We start from the raw sequence: 17,008 nt of genomic DNA, 5'->3' as shown, positions 1-17,008 counted from the left end.
AGAGATCTCTTTAAGAAAATTAGAGGTATGAAGGGAACATTTCAAGCAAATATGGGCTTGATAAAGGACAGAAATGGTATGGACCTAACAGAAGCAGAAGATATTAAGAAGAGGTGGCAAGAATACACAGAAGAAATGTACAAAAAAGCTCTTCACGACCCAGATAATCACAATGATGTGATCACTCACCTAGAGCCAGACATCCTTGAATGCGAAGTCAAGTGGGCCTTAGAAAGCATCACTACGAACAAAGTTAGTGGAGGTGATAGAATTTCAGTTGAGGTATTTCAAATCCTGAAGGATGATGCTGTGAAAGTGCTGCACTCAATTTGTTAGCAAATTTGGAAAACTCAGCAGTGGCCACAGGACTGGAAAAGGTCAGTTTTCACTCCAATCCCAAAGAAAGGCAATGCCAAAGAATGCTCAAACTACCGCACAATTGCACTCATCTCACAGGCTAGTAATTCTCCAAGCGAGGAGAATTCAAAATTCTCCAAGCCAGGCTTCAGCAATACGTGAACCGTGAACTTCCAGTTCTTCAAGCCAGTTTTAGAAAAGGCAGAGGAACCAGAGATCAAATTGCCAACATCTGCTGGATCATTGAAAAAGCAAGAGAGTTCCAGAAAAACATCTATTTCTGGTTTATTGACTATGCCAAAGCCTTTGACTGTGTGGATCACAGTAAACTGCGGAAATTCTGAAACAGATGGGAATATCAGACCACCTGACTTGCCTCTTGAGAAACCTGTATGCAGGTCAGGAAGCAACAGCTAGAACTGGACATGGAACAACAGACTGGTTCCAAATAGGAAAAGGAGTAGGTCAAGGCTGTATATTGCCACTCTGCATATTTAACTTATATGTAGTGTACATCATGAGAAACGCTGGGCTAGAAGAAGCACAAGCTGGAATCAAGATTGCCAGGAGAAATATCAATAACCTCAGATATGCAGATGACACCATCCTTATGGCAGAAAGTGAAGAGAAACTAAATAGCCTCTTGAAGAAAGTGAAGAAGGAGAGTGAAAAAGTTGGCTTAAAGCTCAACATTCAGAAAACTAAGATTATGGAATCTGGTCCCATCACTTCATGGGAAATAGATGGGGAAACAGTGGAAATAGTGTCAGACTTTATTTTTTTGGGCTCCAAAATCACTGCAGATGGTGATTGCAGCCATGAAATTAAAAGACGCCTACTCCTTGGAAGGAAAGTTATGACCAACCTGGATAGCATATTTAAAAGCAGAGACATTACTTTGCCAACAAAGGTCCATCTAGTCAAGGCTATGATTTTTCCAGTGGTCATGTATGGATGTGAGAGTTGGACGGTGAAGAAAGCTGAGCGCCAAAGAATTGATGCTTTTGAACTGTGGTGTTGGAGAAGACTCTTGAGAGTCCCTTGGACTACACGGTGATCCATTCAGTCCATCCTAAAGTAGATTAGTCCTAGGTGTTCACTGCAAGGACTGATGTTGAACTTGAAACTCCAATACTTTGGCCACCTCATGCCAAAGAGACTCACTGGAAAAGACCCTGATGCTGGGAGGGATTGGGGGCAGGAGGAGAAGGGGACGACAGAGGATGAGATGCCTGGATGGCATTACCTACTCGATGGACATGGGTTTGGGTAGACTTCAGGAGTTGGTGATGAACAGGGAGGCCTGGCATGCTGCGATTCATGGGGTCGCAAAGAGTCAGATACAAGTGAGAGACTGAACTGAACTGAATATTGGCAAAATGTCAGAAAATGGCCATTCTTATAATTTGTCAATGAAACTGGAATATCAATTGAAGTAAATTGATATTGAAGTAAATTGAAGTTTAGCTGAATTACAATGTTCCATTATTTTTGTTACAGGAAAGAACTGACTCCATGTTGTATCTGTTTCTTTTACTTTAATCTTGGCTTCTGGTAGCTTTTGTTCACTAAAAGGATACTGTCCATACATAATGGCCTGTCTTGGGGAACCCTGCCCCTCTACCTGAATGTTAAACCAAAGTGCCTTTTTATGGGACCCTGTCTACCTGTGGATGGCTATAGGAAGGGAGAAATTAACACATCCCTTCCCAGAGACTGGCCATTCCAGAGATATTTGCAAGATTAATGATCCTTTTACTTTTCTTCCTCAACCCCCCCCTCCCCCCACCTCTCTTCTATAAAAGAACCTGACATCCAGCACTGACAAAATAGTTATTTTGGACATTCATCTCCCATAGTCTCAGTCAGCTGGTTTTCTAAGTCAAGTCATATTCCTTGTCTTAACACTTTGTATGTCGACTTACTGACCTGCCATATGGCAAGCAGAGTGAGCTTGGACTCAGTAACAGTTTCAGGTGTACAACACAGCAATTTGATAATTTTGTATATTAAGTACCATACAAAGTCACTGTAATATTACTGACTATATTCCTGTGCTGTACATTTTACTTCTAAGAAGCATTTCCTAACAAATTTATATAATGGGTATATATAATTGTATTGAAATAGCCATTCTCTTGCACTAACAAATGTTCAATAAGGAAGAAGTTAAATAAAAGAGGATACTCATAATATGTAATGATAAAAAATGGTAGAATTTTATATTCTAACAAGGAATGATGACTATTATATATTACAGGCTGCAAATAATTCAGGTTATATGATTTTATAATCAAATTTATTGCTTACATTTATACATATGTAAGTGCACATATATGTGTATATATATATGTATTTATGTATGCATGTATGCATAGCAAAAGTCAGGAAGGATACAAAGTAAATATTAAGAAAAAGAAGAGTCAGTCATGGAGCATGTTTTGAAATGTTCACTTTTTACTTTAGAAAGTCTAATATTTACATTTCTTTCAAGGGTGGGAAATTTGTGAAATTTTAAAAAATGCAATAAGAATATATCACATAATAATAAGTACACACAGACATGGTCTGTTTGTAAGGGCTATATGAGGAATTCATTTTTGAGTAGATTTTAATTAGTACTTCCTGGTGAAAGGGAATTAAAAGACAATTTAGAACAATTAGAGGAGACCACCACAAAAAACTGAGTGGAACTCTGGGCAACCTAAAGAGAAATGGGTAAAGTAGCAATGCAGAAACACTCAATTATAAGAGTTGTGATTTAAATTCAAATGAAAGCTCTCATTTTTTTTTAAAGAAAATGCTTTAATTGGACACAGCTTAATTAGTATTTGCCTCAATCAAGCAAATTAAATTCTTCAATACTGAACATATCTATAGGAAATTTTAATTTCTACTTAAAAGTTAAATTATTTTTACAAACTTTTTTTTTATATTTGTGTACTTGAATCTAATCATTTGTACAGTTTTAGTTAAAAGAATTCAGCATGAGAGATTAAAAATGCTGAAGAAAGAAATAAATTATGAAATTATCTTCAGTTTGCAGCTTGCTTTACAAAGATTTAGAAATCTCTTTCTTGTACAGCTCAGTCTTTCAAAAGCATGGCTAGGCCTTTTCATGTATAGTTATAACCTTAACATTCTAAATGTAGCAATTCATAGATAGAATCATGGGGTCAGCAGTTCATACTTCAGAATTCTAAGAGATTCTTAATAATAATGAGTCAACACCTGAGGAAGTATATTCATTTGGTCAATGCAGAAAATGTTGCTGCTCAAATACCTAAGTAGTTAAAAAACAACATATGAAGGGGTATAAAAATCCACCAGTGCCAAACTATACTTATTTACATATTGTCTTAAAGGTATTATTATTATAACCCCAAACCAGACATGCCCCAGGGCTCTATTCATAAAAATAAGCAAATATCATTTACTGGGAACTAGTTCTTAGTCTTCAAAAGAAACAGAAGCATTCCATGTAAGAATTAAAGTCATTGTCAATTGTTCTATTAAAATGTTGTTTACAAGTGCAAGTCTTCCCAGATTTGCTCATAGAAAGCTGTGAAAGCAATCTTATCTCCCATTTAAAGGCACGCACAGCAAAGTCACCAAAAATTATCTATTTAAATTTGAAGACTTCCTTATATTTTATCTTTATTCTGGAAAAAATATACTATTTATCCTATTAAATCTCTACTGCTTTTCTATAAGATACTTCACATTTTGTTTCATTTCAGTTACGTTTTCCAGTAGAGTGTACTAGAGAATTTTAACCAAGTCCATATAACAAACACATTTATTACAATATAACATCTTGCTATAATCAAACAAATGATGTTGTATCTTCACCACTATTTAAGAATTAGTGGTGAATTATGCTCATATATGGGCTTCCCTGGTGGCTCAGGCAGTATAGGATTTGCCTGAAATGCAGGAAAGCCAAGTTTGATTTCTGGGTCAGGAAGATCCCCTGGAGAAGGGCATGGCAACCCACTCCAGTATTCTTGCCTGGAAAATTCCATGGACAGAGGAGCCTGGTGGGCTATATGGGGTCGCAAAGAGTCAGACATAACAGTTTCACTTTCACATGCTTATGTATATGTATACACACACACACACACACACACTATATTGGCTAAACATACATTCTGTGCATACAAATTTTGTTGTGCAAATGATGGTTTTAAAATCAGGGTTTTAATTTAATTTTTAATACAAAAGGTAAAGCTAAGAAAGCCAAGATTGACCTCCAAATTATTGTGTATTTTACTGTTTTAATTTTTAAAGACTATATACTTTTTTTTTCTAAAAAAGTTTGGTATTGATTGTATCTTTTTGTGTTGGACTGGCCATCATTATCTTCATTTTACATGTTAGGAATCCAGAACATAGAACAGTGATGTCTTAAGAAAGCTCACAGGGTGTTTCTTCCTGCCTCTTTTATTGTCATGGTCTTTACTAATGAATCAGTTAAAACAGATAATTATTAAGGACTTTCTACCTTCTGTGTTCTGGAGTAACCAAAGAGAGGGCTGACAGTTTTAGTCTGCTCATGCATAGAATGTATTGTGAATGTTGCTCTGTAGAGAATTCATTTGTAACTCATTGGGCTGTGGTCCCTAAGGTAATGCAACCAGTGGCACTGATTATTGAAAAAGTTATGGTTAGTGAACCAAGAGACTCACAGATCTTTGGGTGTTTGGACGTTGGAGATGAGGAGTGTAATGCACAGAGAAAGTTACCAGGTGAAACCAAACAAAGCATTGTACTCTTTAGGATTTGAATCAAAGTTCTGTGGGATCATGTTGAAGAAAGGATCATGTTGATTTCAGGCATCACAAGGAGGTAGGATTATTGACTGAAAAGAATCAAGGAAATATCCAAGGAGCAGTAAATATTCTAAAGAGGATAATGTTTTTATAAGAGTTGTTTAGTGGAGACAAGAAGTGTAAAAAAGGACTGAAAATAGACAGGGCTCAGCTAAATTACTGATAACTCTATATACCAGTCTATGGTATTTGAAATGTGGTGGTGGTTTAGTTGCTAAAGTCGTGTCCAATTCTTCTGCAACCCCATGGACTGTAGCCCACCAGGCTCCTCTGTCCATTGGATTTCTCAAGCAAGAATACTGGAGTGGGTTGCCACTTCCTTCTCCAGGGGATCTTTCCAACCCAAGGGTCAAACCCATGTCTCCTGAATTGCTGGCAGATTCTTTACTGCTGAGCCACAGGGAAGCACTATTTGAACTATAGGTCAAGGGAAACTATTGGCACTGAGATGAAGGTAGGACATGGATTCAAACTCATGAACCCGAGTTCCTGCTTTATGTACTTAGTGGCTTTTGGGCCAATTGTGTAACCACTGTATACATCAATTTCTCCAACTTGAAAATAAAATACATCACACATATACATTTTTGAGTTGTTGAAGGATTAGATTAAATACACTAACACACTTATTACCAGGAATAAAAGAGCTTAATATTAATGTTCTTATTTTTCTTATTAATAGTTCCCACTATGTGAGCTGAGTTTGGAGCAGTTGATTATGAATAGGTTAAAATGAAGTGGGACAGAATGCCATCAGAATGTCAGATTAGAAGGCAATTGCAAAAGTGGCAAGTTAAAATGAAAAGCTGAGCTTTAATTAATACAGAACTAGTTTCAAGTTCTAGCCTCATTTATTTGTAGTGTCTTGGGGCCCATGACTTAGTAATTTGAATCAAATTCTACTTTTCATTAACTATAAAATGGGACAATAACAATGTGGATGGATGATTTAAGGAGACTGAATAGTGAAATATTAGTTGTCTTTTTAAAATTAGTAGCTGCTCAATAAATTGCAAATTTAAAATTCCTATTATTGTTGTTAATACTATAACTCAACATGATAACAAATGTCTGATTATGAAAGTAGAGAAGAAATGGATAAGTTCAGGGTGGGAAAGTTGATAAACAATTAATGACACATAGACTTAAGGAGTGACGTATCTATGAAAATATGATTTTTGAATATTTTTAATAACATGATCATTTTGTGATTTCTGGAATTCCTTATTTACAATAGCAACTATTTTGTCTGTGCCCTTTGTTTTCCTTCAGAAGGAACCTGGCAAGCTTACAGGGCTGCTTAGGAGACACTTAAGTTCACACTAAGAATCCAGTGTATGTAGAGTAGACTGTTTCTCACCCCATCCACAAATGAGTTACTCATCTCACTGATGTGGTCCAGCCCATGTTGATGTCTCTCAGATCTCACCAGTTATCACTTATATTTAATTATATGTTATGCTTTGCATTTATTTCAACTTGCTTTCTCCTCACTGATACTATAGTGGACAGAGCATAATTCTTATATTTCCTTTGTTTTCCCATCATGCCCAGATCACTCAGTTAAGACAGTGAACTTAATGATATGGCTTGGCATCCTTTCCTACCAGAATACGCCCCAACATAGGATGATAATTTTCAGTTCAGTAATTCTGTGTAGATGACTGTTGGAGTGGCATGGCTGGTTCTAGGATGTGTTCCTCCACTCATAAAGCACAGCTCCTCTGCTGCAGGGGGCTAGAAGGGTTTGATCAGCTCTTGGTGACAGAGAGCACTTCATGACATCACTTTGGTTTAGTTTGGTTCTTACTACTGCTGGTAGTCTTGGTGTGCTTCCCCTGTGCCTCAGGGGTAAAGAATATGCCTGCCAATGCAGGAGACACTGGTTCGATGCCTGGGTCGGGAAGACCCCCTGGAGGAGGAAATGGCAACCCACTCCAGCATTCTAGCCTGGGAAATCCCACGGACAGAGGAGCCTGAGAGTCGCAAAAGAACTGGACACGACTGAGCAGTTCCACAACAACAATCTTGGTTTGTGTGTTGGCCTCCATTTAGATGGTAAGCTTATCTGAATGTTTATAGTGTTCTATTTCTATCTTAACTCCTATTTTCAGAGAGCGCTAGCCATGCTACCATTCAACATCCCTGTCCTCAACCTATTCTCTTGTTGTGTGTAACTTCACTTGACCTAACAACCTTCTGTGTACCCCTACAACTTGCCCTTGTCTAAATATTCTGTACCTATAAGATAGCTGAAACCTTTGTGTGTTACCCCCATCATTTAATTCCCAGGCACACTCTATAATAATCCTTTTCCTCCCTGCTGTCAAGGGAATGGACAATAACCATGCAGTCTGCAGGGAACTAAAAGCAACTCTATGTTCTATGTTCACCCTTGACCCAAAGTCAGGGGACATATGTCAAGTTGTCATACAAACTGTTCATACTCTCCTCTTGCATATCAAGGAGGCATGAAAATTCCCCTGGCATTCAATCTGGGATCAGGATGAGAGTTTTCACTATTTTACTATTTCCAATTCCATTGTCTGTAGACCTTTTGCAGTACTCCTCTACAACTCGTCTTCAAGAAGAACTAGGGGGAGCACTTATTTTTTTTCACTGGTAAGGTAAGGAAAATCTTTACACAAAGAACAATGCACTCCCTTACAGGCCAAGGACTCCTAATTCCAAGTCATGACTCTCTCACTCCCACCACCCCTCAAATCTCCTTACTGGGTTATAACTGGTCCTACTGTCTCTTTGTAAGACTCCTGGAAAGTATCAGGTCCAAATAATTGGTGGCTCTTTTTTAAATATCGGGTGCTCAATACTTCTTTTACTCATTGAACTCAATACTATTTTTGGACAACAGGAAAAGTTTTATTTAATGTATCATACTGCTTAATAATAATACGCCAGCATTAGCACAGAAAATGATATAACTAGAGTAAAGGAATTCACTTTCATTCAATAATTAAAGAATTTCTGCTGTTTTAAATATACATAAGAGATAAACAGTATTCAGTTTTAGAGTAAAACTAAGGGGCCTTATCCATTTCTTAAATAGCTGAACCTCTAGTTAAATGGAATGATTAATATACAGAAACTGTATGGAAGACACATTGGTTCACTGATTTCAGACTAGGACAGTGTGACCCTGTTCATTTAGGTTCCCAGGAAAGTTTACAGGACTCATTTTTGGATATCCTTTCTAAAGTCCGTCCATCTTACCATAAGAGAATCCAAAGTTATCTCTCCCCTTATAGCAGCAAGAGTAAAAAATAATTTCAAGGAAAACTTTCCATTTCTTACTTTAGAGAAGTATGCTTGCTATTTGGTCCTGTTTTCAGAAAATTCCTAGCCTACTACGTTTCTCTAAACTCTAAGGATCACTGAGCCACAGAACTTTCACTTGTACAAAACAGTATCAGAGACGGTTCACTCTGTAGAGAAGGAATAAGTACAATAAGAATATATAGACAGGGCCTACACACAAAATACCCATATCAGGGAAACACATGAAAATACATGGATGGGACATATTCAACCTACAGTATCACATAGTCGAAAATTTTGCAATTCTAAATTAACTCTGAAACTGTTTTAGCTGAAATCTTGCCAATATTTTCTTTTTCTATTGCTAGATTCACTGTCAGAATTATAAGCAATTTTCTGCAATGTTTAGGATATATGTAGTCATTAAAAAATAATGCCATTAAAAAATAAACCTTGATAAAAATTCCCTGCTTTGCATTTCAAGTCTTTTTCCATTTAGCAGCTTCCTCACAACCATAAAAACACATGGGAAAAGACTGAGGGGAAAAAAATTCAAAAAGATATCTAACTTATGGTCAAAACATATGAGACAAAGTTGTCCAAAATATTGTCACAACTCCCCCATTAACAATTCATTCTATTGTAAAGCATTGTCAGACCTCCCAGATTCACTGACAGACTATTATATTCAGAATGGCTTTGAAAACTTAACGGCACTTAGAAATGCTCTGGAGACATATAAAAATGTCTTTATTTAGAATGGAACATATAACACCTGCCAAATTTGTAGGTTTGAAACCACTTCCAATAAGAATTAAAAGGCCCTCTTCCCAACTGAAATAGGGCTATCAATATATGACTTGTCTGCTCATGGGAAATAGTGGGTTCTTGTCTCTGATGTTGCAATTTAGTTTGAAATCACTTTTGTGATGACAGGGTACATAAGGATGATACAACTATAAAGATGACAGTCTAATCTTCAAAGATCACTGATCATTGATAAAAGATTAAATAACATAAACATCTGAAACGGCAGATTATCAGCTGGTTGGCACACTCTCAGTACTGAAGTATGCTGAGATACTAGCGATAAGTGAAAAATGCTTTTCTTACAAGTAATGCAAAAATACATCCTCCCAAGAGGTGCAAGTGAACTGTAACAACTTTGAGTTTAAGATGCACATTTTTTCTTATTAGTGAAGCAATATATATATAGTGTTAATAAATGATTTATTGTAAAGTGCTCAAAATAATTTTTCCTCTCAAAGTAATGACTGATTGCTGAGAATTTTAAGCACTTTTAAATCAATACTTTTCTGAATTCTAACAATTTTAAAATATACTTACAAGAATGATTAGACAGGCTGGTCCTATGAAACTCCAGATAAAGTTGTTTTCTGTGCTAAGCCAACATCTGAAAAGGAAATAAGAGATAAAATCTATACTTATGTTTGTATGTACTTTGACAAAGCAAAAGTTTCAGTGATATACACAGCTTAATCAGAATTGCATATCAAATATTTATGAGAACATCTTAACTTACACTTTGGTGGTGCCATAATATCTATATCCTAATGATGCTGAAAATCCAACTACCACAGCTGGGCTGAGATAGCCAAAAATATAAAAATTCTTGTGCAAAAATCCTTTGTTATAGATGACTCCTACAACAATGAGATAGAGGTGGATGCCTTCAATGCACATCCATGCAAAGGCAGCTAAAAAGAAATAGTGCAGCAGCCCAGCAACGATGGAACAGAAGAGCTAGACAACAAAGAAAGAAAGAAACCATAAACAATGCTTATTTTAACATTATTGTAACATAAAATCTTGACTTTCTCTATAAATTATACCATTTTATATAATGCTTGATCATAATAAAATATCCTTGTCAAATGTCAAGTTTTTCAATTGTACCACTTCTACCTGATTTAAAAGAACTGTGCTTCATCAATGTGCTACAGTCATCAGTCCTGTAATAGAATTAAGTTGCTAGTCTTGTCCAGAGATTTATACTTTTTATACACTTATGTGATAAACTGTGGACTGGTCACATGCAACCATGATTATCTCAGTGACTATGCTATGATTTGAGCTGATTTCTGTTTTGCAGATGTCTTTATTTTAATCATGCTCAAAGAATGAAAATTACTGCTAACACTATGTTAAACAAAACATAATAAATAAGAGAGAGTACTGAATTTATAAAACATATGAACAAATGACGATATATTTTACAAAAATATCCACTATATATTCACTTTAAGTTACAAGATTAACAGGTAAATTTGAGATGGATTTCAGTACAATGTTATCTATCAGTACTGACTTCACACGTAGAACGACAGTTAGAAATAACAAATGAAGCAGTTATACATTTCTGTATTAACAGAACTAACACAATTGGGCCTCCAAGGTGGCTCTGATGGTAAAGAATCTGCCCGTAATGCAGAAGACAGGTTTGATGCCTGGGTCAGGAATATCCCTTGGAGAAGGAAATGGCAACCCACTCCAGTATTCTTGCCTGGAGAATTCCATGGACAGAGGAGCCTGGTGGGCTACAGTCTATGGGGTCACAAAGAGTCAGACACGATTGAGTGACTAACACACACACACAACCCAATTACTGGTGAGATAACATAATATTCAGATACTTATTACACTTAATAGAGTATAATTCAACCATAAAGAGATTACCTACTAAAATATATTTGAGATCACTATATAAGGTTGGGGATGGTGATTAAAATCTGGGAACCACTTTAGTGAAGAAGTGAAATTGAAATATGGCTTGAAAATGGGGAAAATTTGACAGCCGAAATGTAGAACTGAAAAGAAAGACTGAAAAATATAGTTTTGTGATGAGGATAACGATGGGATGAAGACAGGCAAATTATGCATTGGAGGATAGTGGGGATACACAAAAATGAATGATGTTATAAATACGATTGCAAAACAAATAAAAACAGACATGGAGTTTACAATTTAGTGTATATTATATTAAATAGGTGCTTTGTGGCATCTACTTCAGAAGAAAACCTGGTAACTGCTGGTTATGTCCACTACTTGGAAGATCACTAAAAAGAATGGAAATATGGAGGCAACTGAAGGTTCTGTGGCCATGTTGATGAGTTTCTCTGGTCTCTAGCTGCAGGGTGGGCTGCAGCAGTTGCATAGGAAAGCCACTGATGTGCTCACTATTTCCAATGGATGTTGTTGTTGCTGTTCACTCCCTAAGTCATGCCCAAAATCACTGCAGATGGTGACTCCGGCAATGGAATTAAAAGATGCTTACACCTTGGAAGGAAAGTTATGACCAACCTAGACAGCATATTAAAAAGCAGAGACATTACTTTGCCAACAAAGGTCCATCTAGTCAAGGCTATGGTTTTTCCAGGGGTCATGTATGGATGTGAGAGTTGGATGATGAAGAAAGCTGAGCGCTGAAGAATTGATGCTTTTGAACTGTGGTGTTGGAGAAGACTCTTGAGAGTCCCTTGGACTGCAAGGAGATCCAACCAGTCCATCCTAAAGGAGATCAGTGTTCACTGGAAGGACTGATGTTGAAACTGAAACTCCAATACTTCGGCTACCTGATGTGAAGAGCTGACTCATTGGAAAAGACTCTGATGCTGGGAAAGATTGAGGGCAGGAGGAGAAGGGGACAAAAGACGATGGGATAGTTGGATGGCATCACCGACTCAATGGACATGGGTTTGGGTGGACTCTGGGAGTTGGTGATGGACAGGGAGGCCTGGTGTGCTGAGGTTCATGGGGTCGCAAAGAGTCGGACACGACTGAGTGACTGAGCTGAACTGAAGTCACATCAGTCTTGGTGAGACCCCAAGGACTGCAGCATGTCAGGCTTCCCTTTCCTTTACTATCTCCCAGAGTTTGCTCAAATTCATATCTATTGAGTCGGTGATGCCATCCAAGCATCTCACCTTCTGCCGCCCCCTTCTCTTTTGCCTTCAATCTTTCCCAGCATCAGAGTCTCTAACAATGAGTTGGCTCTTCACATCAGGTGGCCCAAGTATTGGGGCTTCACCTTATGAATCGGTCCTTTCAATGAATATTCAGGGTTGATTTCCTTTAGGGTTGACTGCTGACAGCCACTGACTGAGCGCAGCAAGACATTACTACTCTTGAGAGACCTGCCATGTGACTTTGGTAGAGGATCTTCTGAAAGGACTACTTTCACAGGCAAGCTGAGCTTTCCTCAGCTTGTAAAGTGTTTCTGTGCATGTGTGGTAAGTCACTTCAGTTGTGTCCAACTATTTGTGACCCCATGGACTGTAACCCGCCAGGTTCCTCTGTCCGTTGGATTCTCCAGGCAAGAATACTGGAGCGGGTTTCCATACTGTCTCCTCCAGGGGATCTTTCCGACCCAGGGATTGAACTTGCATTTCTTACATATCCTGCATTCTCAGGTGGATTCTTCACCACTAGCACCACCCGGGAAACCCGAAGTGCATCTACCACTACTCCTTTCTTCCTTCTTTCCTTCTTCACTCAGGCTCAGACCTGCATCTTGGTCTGATGGCTCTCCATGTCTCTCTCTTCCCATCTTCTCTCAGAGTCATTTCACCTAGTAAAGTTATTGCTTGTTTAATCCCACCTTAGGATGACCCAGTCTAAATCAATATGGGAGATATTTGATAAGGATCTAGATCAATGATGGTGGAAAATGGTTATTATAAAAGTGCAGTTACTAGGTTGAGCTAATTTATCAAATTTCAACCTATGAATTCTAGCCACTTCTGTGTTCTGTCCCTGTCATACGATAAACATTGTTTTCAACTATCTTTCTCCCCTCTACTTTTGTTTAATGGCCATGTAGAAACAAACAAATAAAACCAAAATAAGGTTATTTCTTTTTACAGTTCATCATGAAGGCCACTGTGGTTAATGGAATTAATCAGCAAGTTGCTAATATATGTTAGCATTCTCAAACTTAGAAAAGCGTTAAGAACAAAGTATATAGTGTGTTTGCCCCACCAAGCCCTTAATTCCAATCCATGTTTCTATTACATATATATTTAGGAAAGTAAAAATTTAGAAAGCAGAGAGTAAGAGAGATCTACATACCTTATTAGTATTTGTATTTATCCCAACAAGAAAAACAAGTTCAGCAAGGAATAGGCTACAGCAGAGATTTTTGTGAATTGTTGTCCTCGTGCTTTGAATTTCACTGAAGAACCAGAAGGTAAAAATGCATAGGGCAAGGCAAATCAGTGAAATAATTATTCCTAGTTGAGTGATCCTTGTAAGAATATTATAATCTTTAATACCCTAAGGGAAAATAATAATACAGCTGTTAAGAGACTTAACTCAGTAGCTTGTCAAAGGAACTACAACATATAATGAACTTCCTTTTTCGGTGAAACATTAATCAAACTGTTCCTAAAATGTAAAAATACAAATGTGCATTTAGATGAGAAAACTTTATACTTCTGAATATGCTTAATATTCACAGAAATCTGATATAAATCACATAGCACTTTAACAGTTCTGTAATTAGTGATTTTTTTTCTAAGCATAGTATATATTAGTATATGGTTTAACAATGTTATCACCATTGGTCTCTTAATATTAGAAAGGCAATTCATTATTGTAATGTGAAAATGGTTAATTAAAGCAGATTTATCAGCAGCAAGAATAAGTCTTATTTCTATGCAGTAGTTCATTTAAACACATTAAATAAAGGTATCAGAAATGCTGCATAAATAGAATAACAAAACAGTATAGGTGAGAGACTTTGAAATGGGAAAGTTTGGTTTCACACTAACCAGATGGTTTTATATACATAACACAGGCATCTTCTTTAACATTCAGGAAAAAAATTATGTTTCATTCAGAAAAAAAAAAAACCCTTTATCACTGACATTATGGTTAGGCAGATTTATTTAGTCACAATAAGTATTTGGTGAATTCTAAGTTTTGTATAGAAATGAGACTGCAATCTAAAGATTACAAAATACAAAATAAAAAAATTATACGATGTAAGAGCAAGATATTATGATGTAAAATACATAATCTGAAGCTTTTCATTTCAGAGAGATTTTTCATGTTTAAAAATCTGAGGCATTCTACATTATTAAAAAATTGTATTTGTTACAAGTGTGCTAACACTTATAGACCAGCTATCAGAGATTTAAATGAATCTGTCACCAGTAAAAATAAACTTTCAATACAAAGGCAAAAGCCCTTAAAGTTCATGATCCTTTAAAATGTACAAATGGTTCCTAAAAGCAGCATTAACAACTAAAGTCTGGATAGAAATCTGATATACAATCTACTAGCTATTACAGACTGGTAAGTCTTACACTAAAAACAAAGATTTAAATTAGATATGTCATAGAACGCAGGTATGAAAAGAAAGACTAAAAAAGGTAATGTTGAGATCATATCAATTAAATATGCTATTTACATCCAAAGAACATATAAAAATTAATTATTCTCTTGAACAACATAAAAAACAAGAAAAAAGCAAAGACAGATTTAGAAATATGAAGTGGGGAATTGCCTTACAATAGAAGAACTAGAGGACATCAAAATTGCAAAATGTGTCAGGTGGTTGCAGCGGCATGAGGTGTGGGTGTCATTCGCGTATGTCAGCTCACAGCCCTCTGAAGACCAGCTGCCGTTCATGGTGTCAGGTAGGTAGTTCCAGAATGCACACTGACTCTTATACGTATCTGTGGTCTGAGAAAGAGACATCTTACTGACAAGAAAAAAGTGGCACATCGAAATCATTTCAGTTATATTTAAAATACTATTTTTCATAACAAGATAATTAAAACCACGCCTAAAAGGTAAAGCATAAAATTAACACTAATAAGAGAGTGCTGCTGTTGTGTGAAAGAACTGAAGTTTATACTACAACCATGCTATATTTTATCAACGCTGTTTCATGTAGTTGTGAGAATTATTATCAACTGAGATCACGTAGGGGCTTCCCAGGTGGCTCACTGATAAAGAATCTGCTTGCTAATGCAGGAAATGCAGGAGACCAGGGTTGAACTCCTGAGTCAGGAAGATCCCCTGGAGGAGGAAATGGCAACCTCCTCATGTTGTTGCCTGGAAAATTCCATGCACTGAGGAGCATGAAGGGCTACAGAGCATGGGGTCCCAAAGAGTCAGACACGACTGAGCACTCTCATGTACCTCATCTAGAATGGTGCAGGACGTATCTTTATTATCTTCAACAATAAGTTATTGAGTATGCACTAGCTGTTCGTCATTGATCCAGGTGCTAAAAATAAAACACTGAACAAAACAAAAAAAGTGTTTGTATTGCTGACTTTACATTCTAATGAGAAGATGAGAAATTATTAAATAAATCAGGGAAATAACAACAGGATTAATCTGAGGAGGCTTCTCACAGGAAAAGATGTTTAAGAAAATATTTCAATTAAGGGACAGTGTGAGCCCTAAAGACTAGGGAACAGAGGGTTTTGACAGTTGGAATGGAAAATAGAAAAGTTCTGAAGTGAGACTCAACAAAGTTTTTCCAGAAATATCTAGAAGCCAATGCAGTTCCAGTAATGAATGAGGCAAAGTGTGGTGAGTATAAGATCATAGATCACAGGGGCTGATCAAATAGACTACAGGATGATTGTTCAATAAATGGCAGAGTTCTCCTTATCATATATTAATGTTAACTAATCACAACACAATACCTAGCGCACTGTAAGTTTTAATAAGTTATTCATAGAATGCTATATATCTATGCTAGTTTATCTTATAGAAATAACACTATTTACAATTATATAACAATTTAAGGTTAACCAGGTGCTGTCTCACCCACTCTGTTTAATTTGCTCCTTCAAAGAACCCTGTGAAGTGGGTTTGGTGTTGAGACTAAGATATGTCAAAACTGTATTTAAGACCTGGTGGCTCGATGGTAAAGAATCCGTCTGCCAAGCAGGAGATGTAGGTTTGATTTCTGAGTTGGGAAGATCCCCTGGAGAAGGAAATGGCAACCCACTGCAGTATTCTTGCCTGGGAAATCCCACAGACAGAGGAGCCTGGCGGGCTACAGTCCATGGGGTTGCAAAAGAGTTGGACACAACTTAGTGACTAAACGACAACAACAAATCGTTGAGAAGTGCAGTAAAACAGAGCCAAACAAAATCTTCAGATTAAATATTCATTAAAGAAAATATTGGTGGTGGTTTAGTCACTAATTCGTGTCCGACTCTTGTGATCCCATAGACTGAATCCCACCAGGCTCCTTTGTCCTTGGGACTCTCCAGGCAAGAACACTGGAGTGGGTGGCCATTCCTTTCTCCAGAGGATCGTCCTGACCCAGGGATCAAATCCAGGTCTCCCCATTGCAGGCTGACTCTTTACTGAGTCAGTAGGGAAGCCCATATGTACATTACCATGTATAAAATAGTATTGGCTTCTCTGGTGGCTCAATCGGTAAGGAATATGCCTGCAACGCAGAAGACCCAGGTTTGATCCCTGGGTCAGGAAAAAACCCTGGAGAAGGAAATACTGAGGAAATATCACCCAGTACTTCTTGCCTGTGAAATCCC

General features: G+C 37.1%; 1 protein-coding gene across 3 annotated transcripts in view; it reads right to left on the bottom strand.

The window, feature by feature from the left end:
- The window catches only part of ADGRL4 (adhesion G protein-coupled receptor L4), a 151,769-nt gene that overhangs the window by 22,865 nt on the left and 111,896 nt on the right, over positions 1 to 17,008 (bottom strand). For 2 of the 3 annotated variants that reach the window (XM_070467867.1, XM_020889675.2), the window contains 4 exons: positions 14,997 to 15,170; positions 13,554 to 13,757; positions 10,009 to 10,229; positions 9,813 to 9,879 (listed from right to left, as the gene is read on the bottom strand). In XM_070467867.1, coding sequence (XP_070323968.1) covers positions 9,813 to 9,879; positions 10,009 to 10,229; positions 13,554 to 13,757; positions 14,997 to 15,170 — 666 coding nt within the window. The remainder of the gene's footprint in view (positions 1 to 9,812; positions 9,880 to 10,008; positions 10,230 to 13,553; positions 13,758 to 14,996; positions 15,171 to 17,008) is intronic. The other variant, XM_070467868.1, reaches the window with a different exon arrangement.

The sequence above is a fragment of the Odocoileus virginianus genome, chromosome 5 (genome assembly GCF_023699985.2).
Source record: "Odocoileus virginianus isolate 20LAN1187 ecotype Illinois chromosome 5, Ovbor_1.2, whole genome shotgun sequence".
NCBI classification, from domain to species: Eukaryota; Metazoa; Chordata; class Mammalia; order Artiodactyla; family Cervidae; genus Odocoileus; species Odocoileus virginianus.
This window is presented reverse-complemented; position numbering and strand designations above follow the sequence as displayed.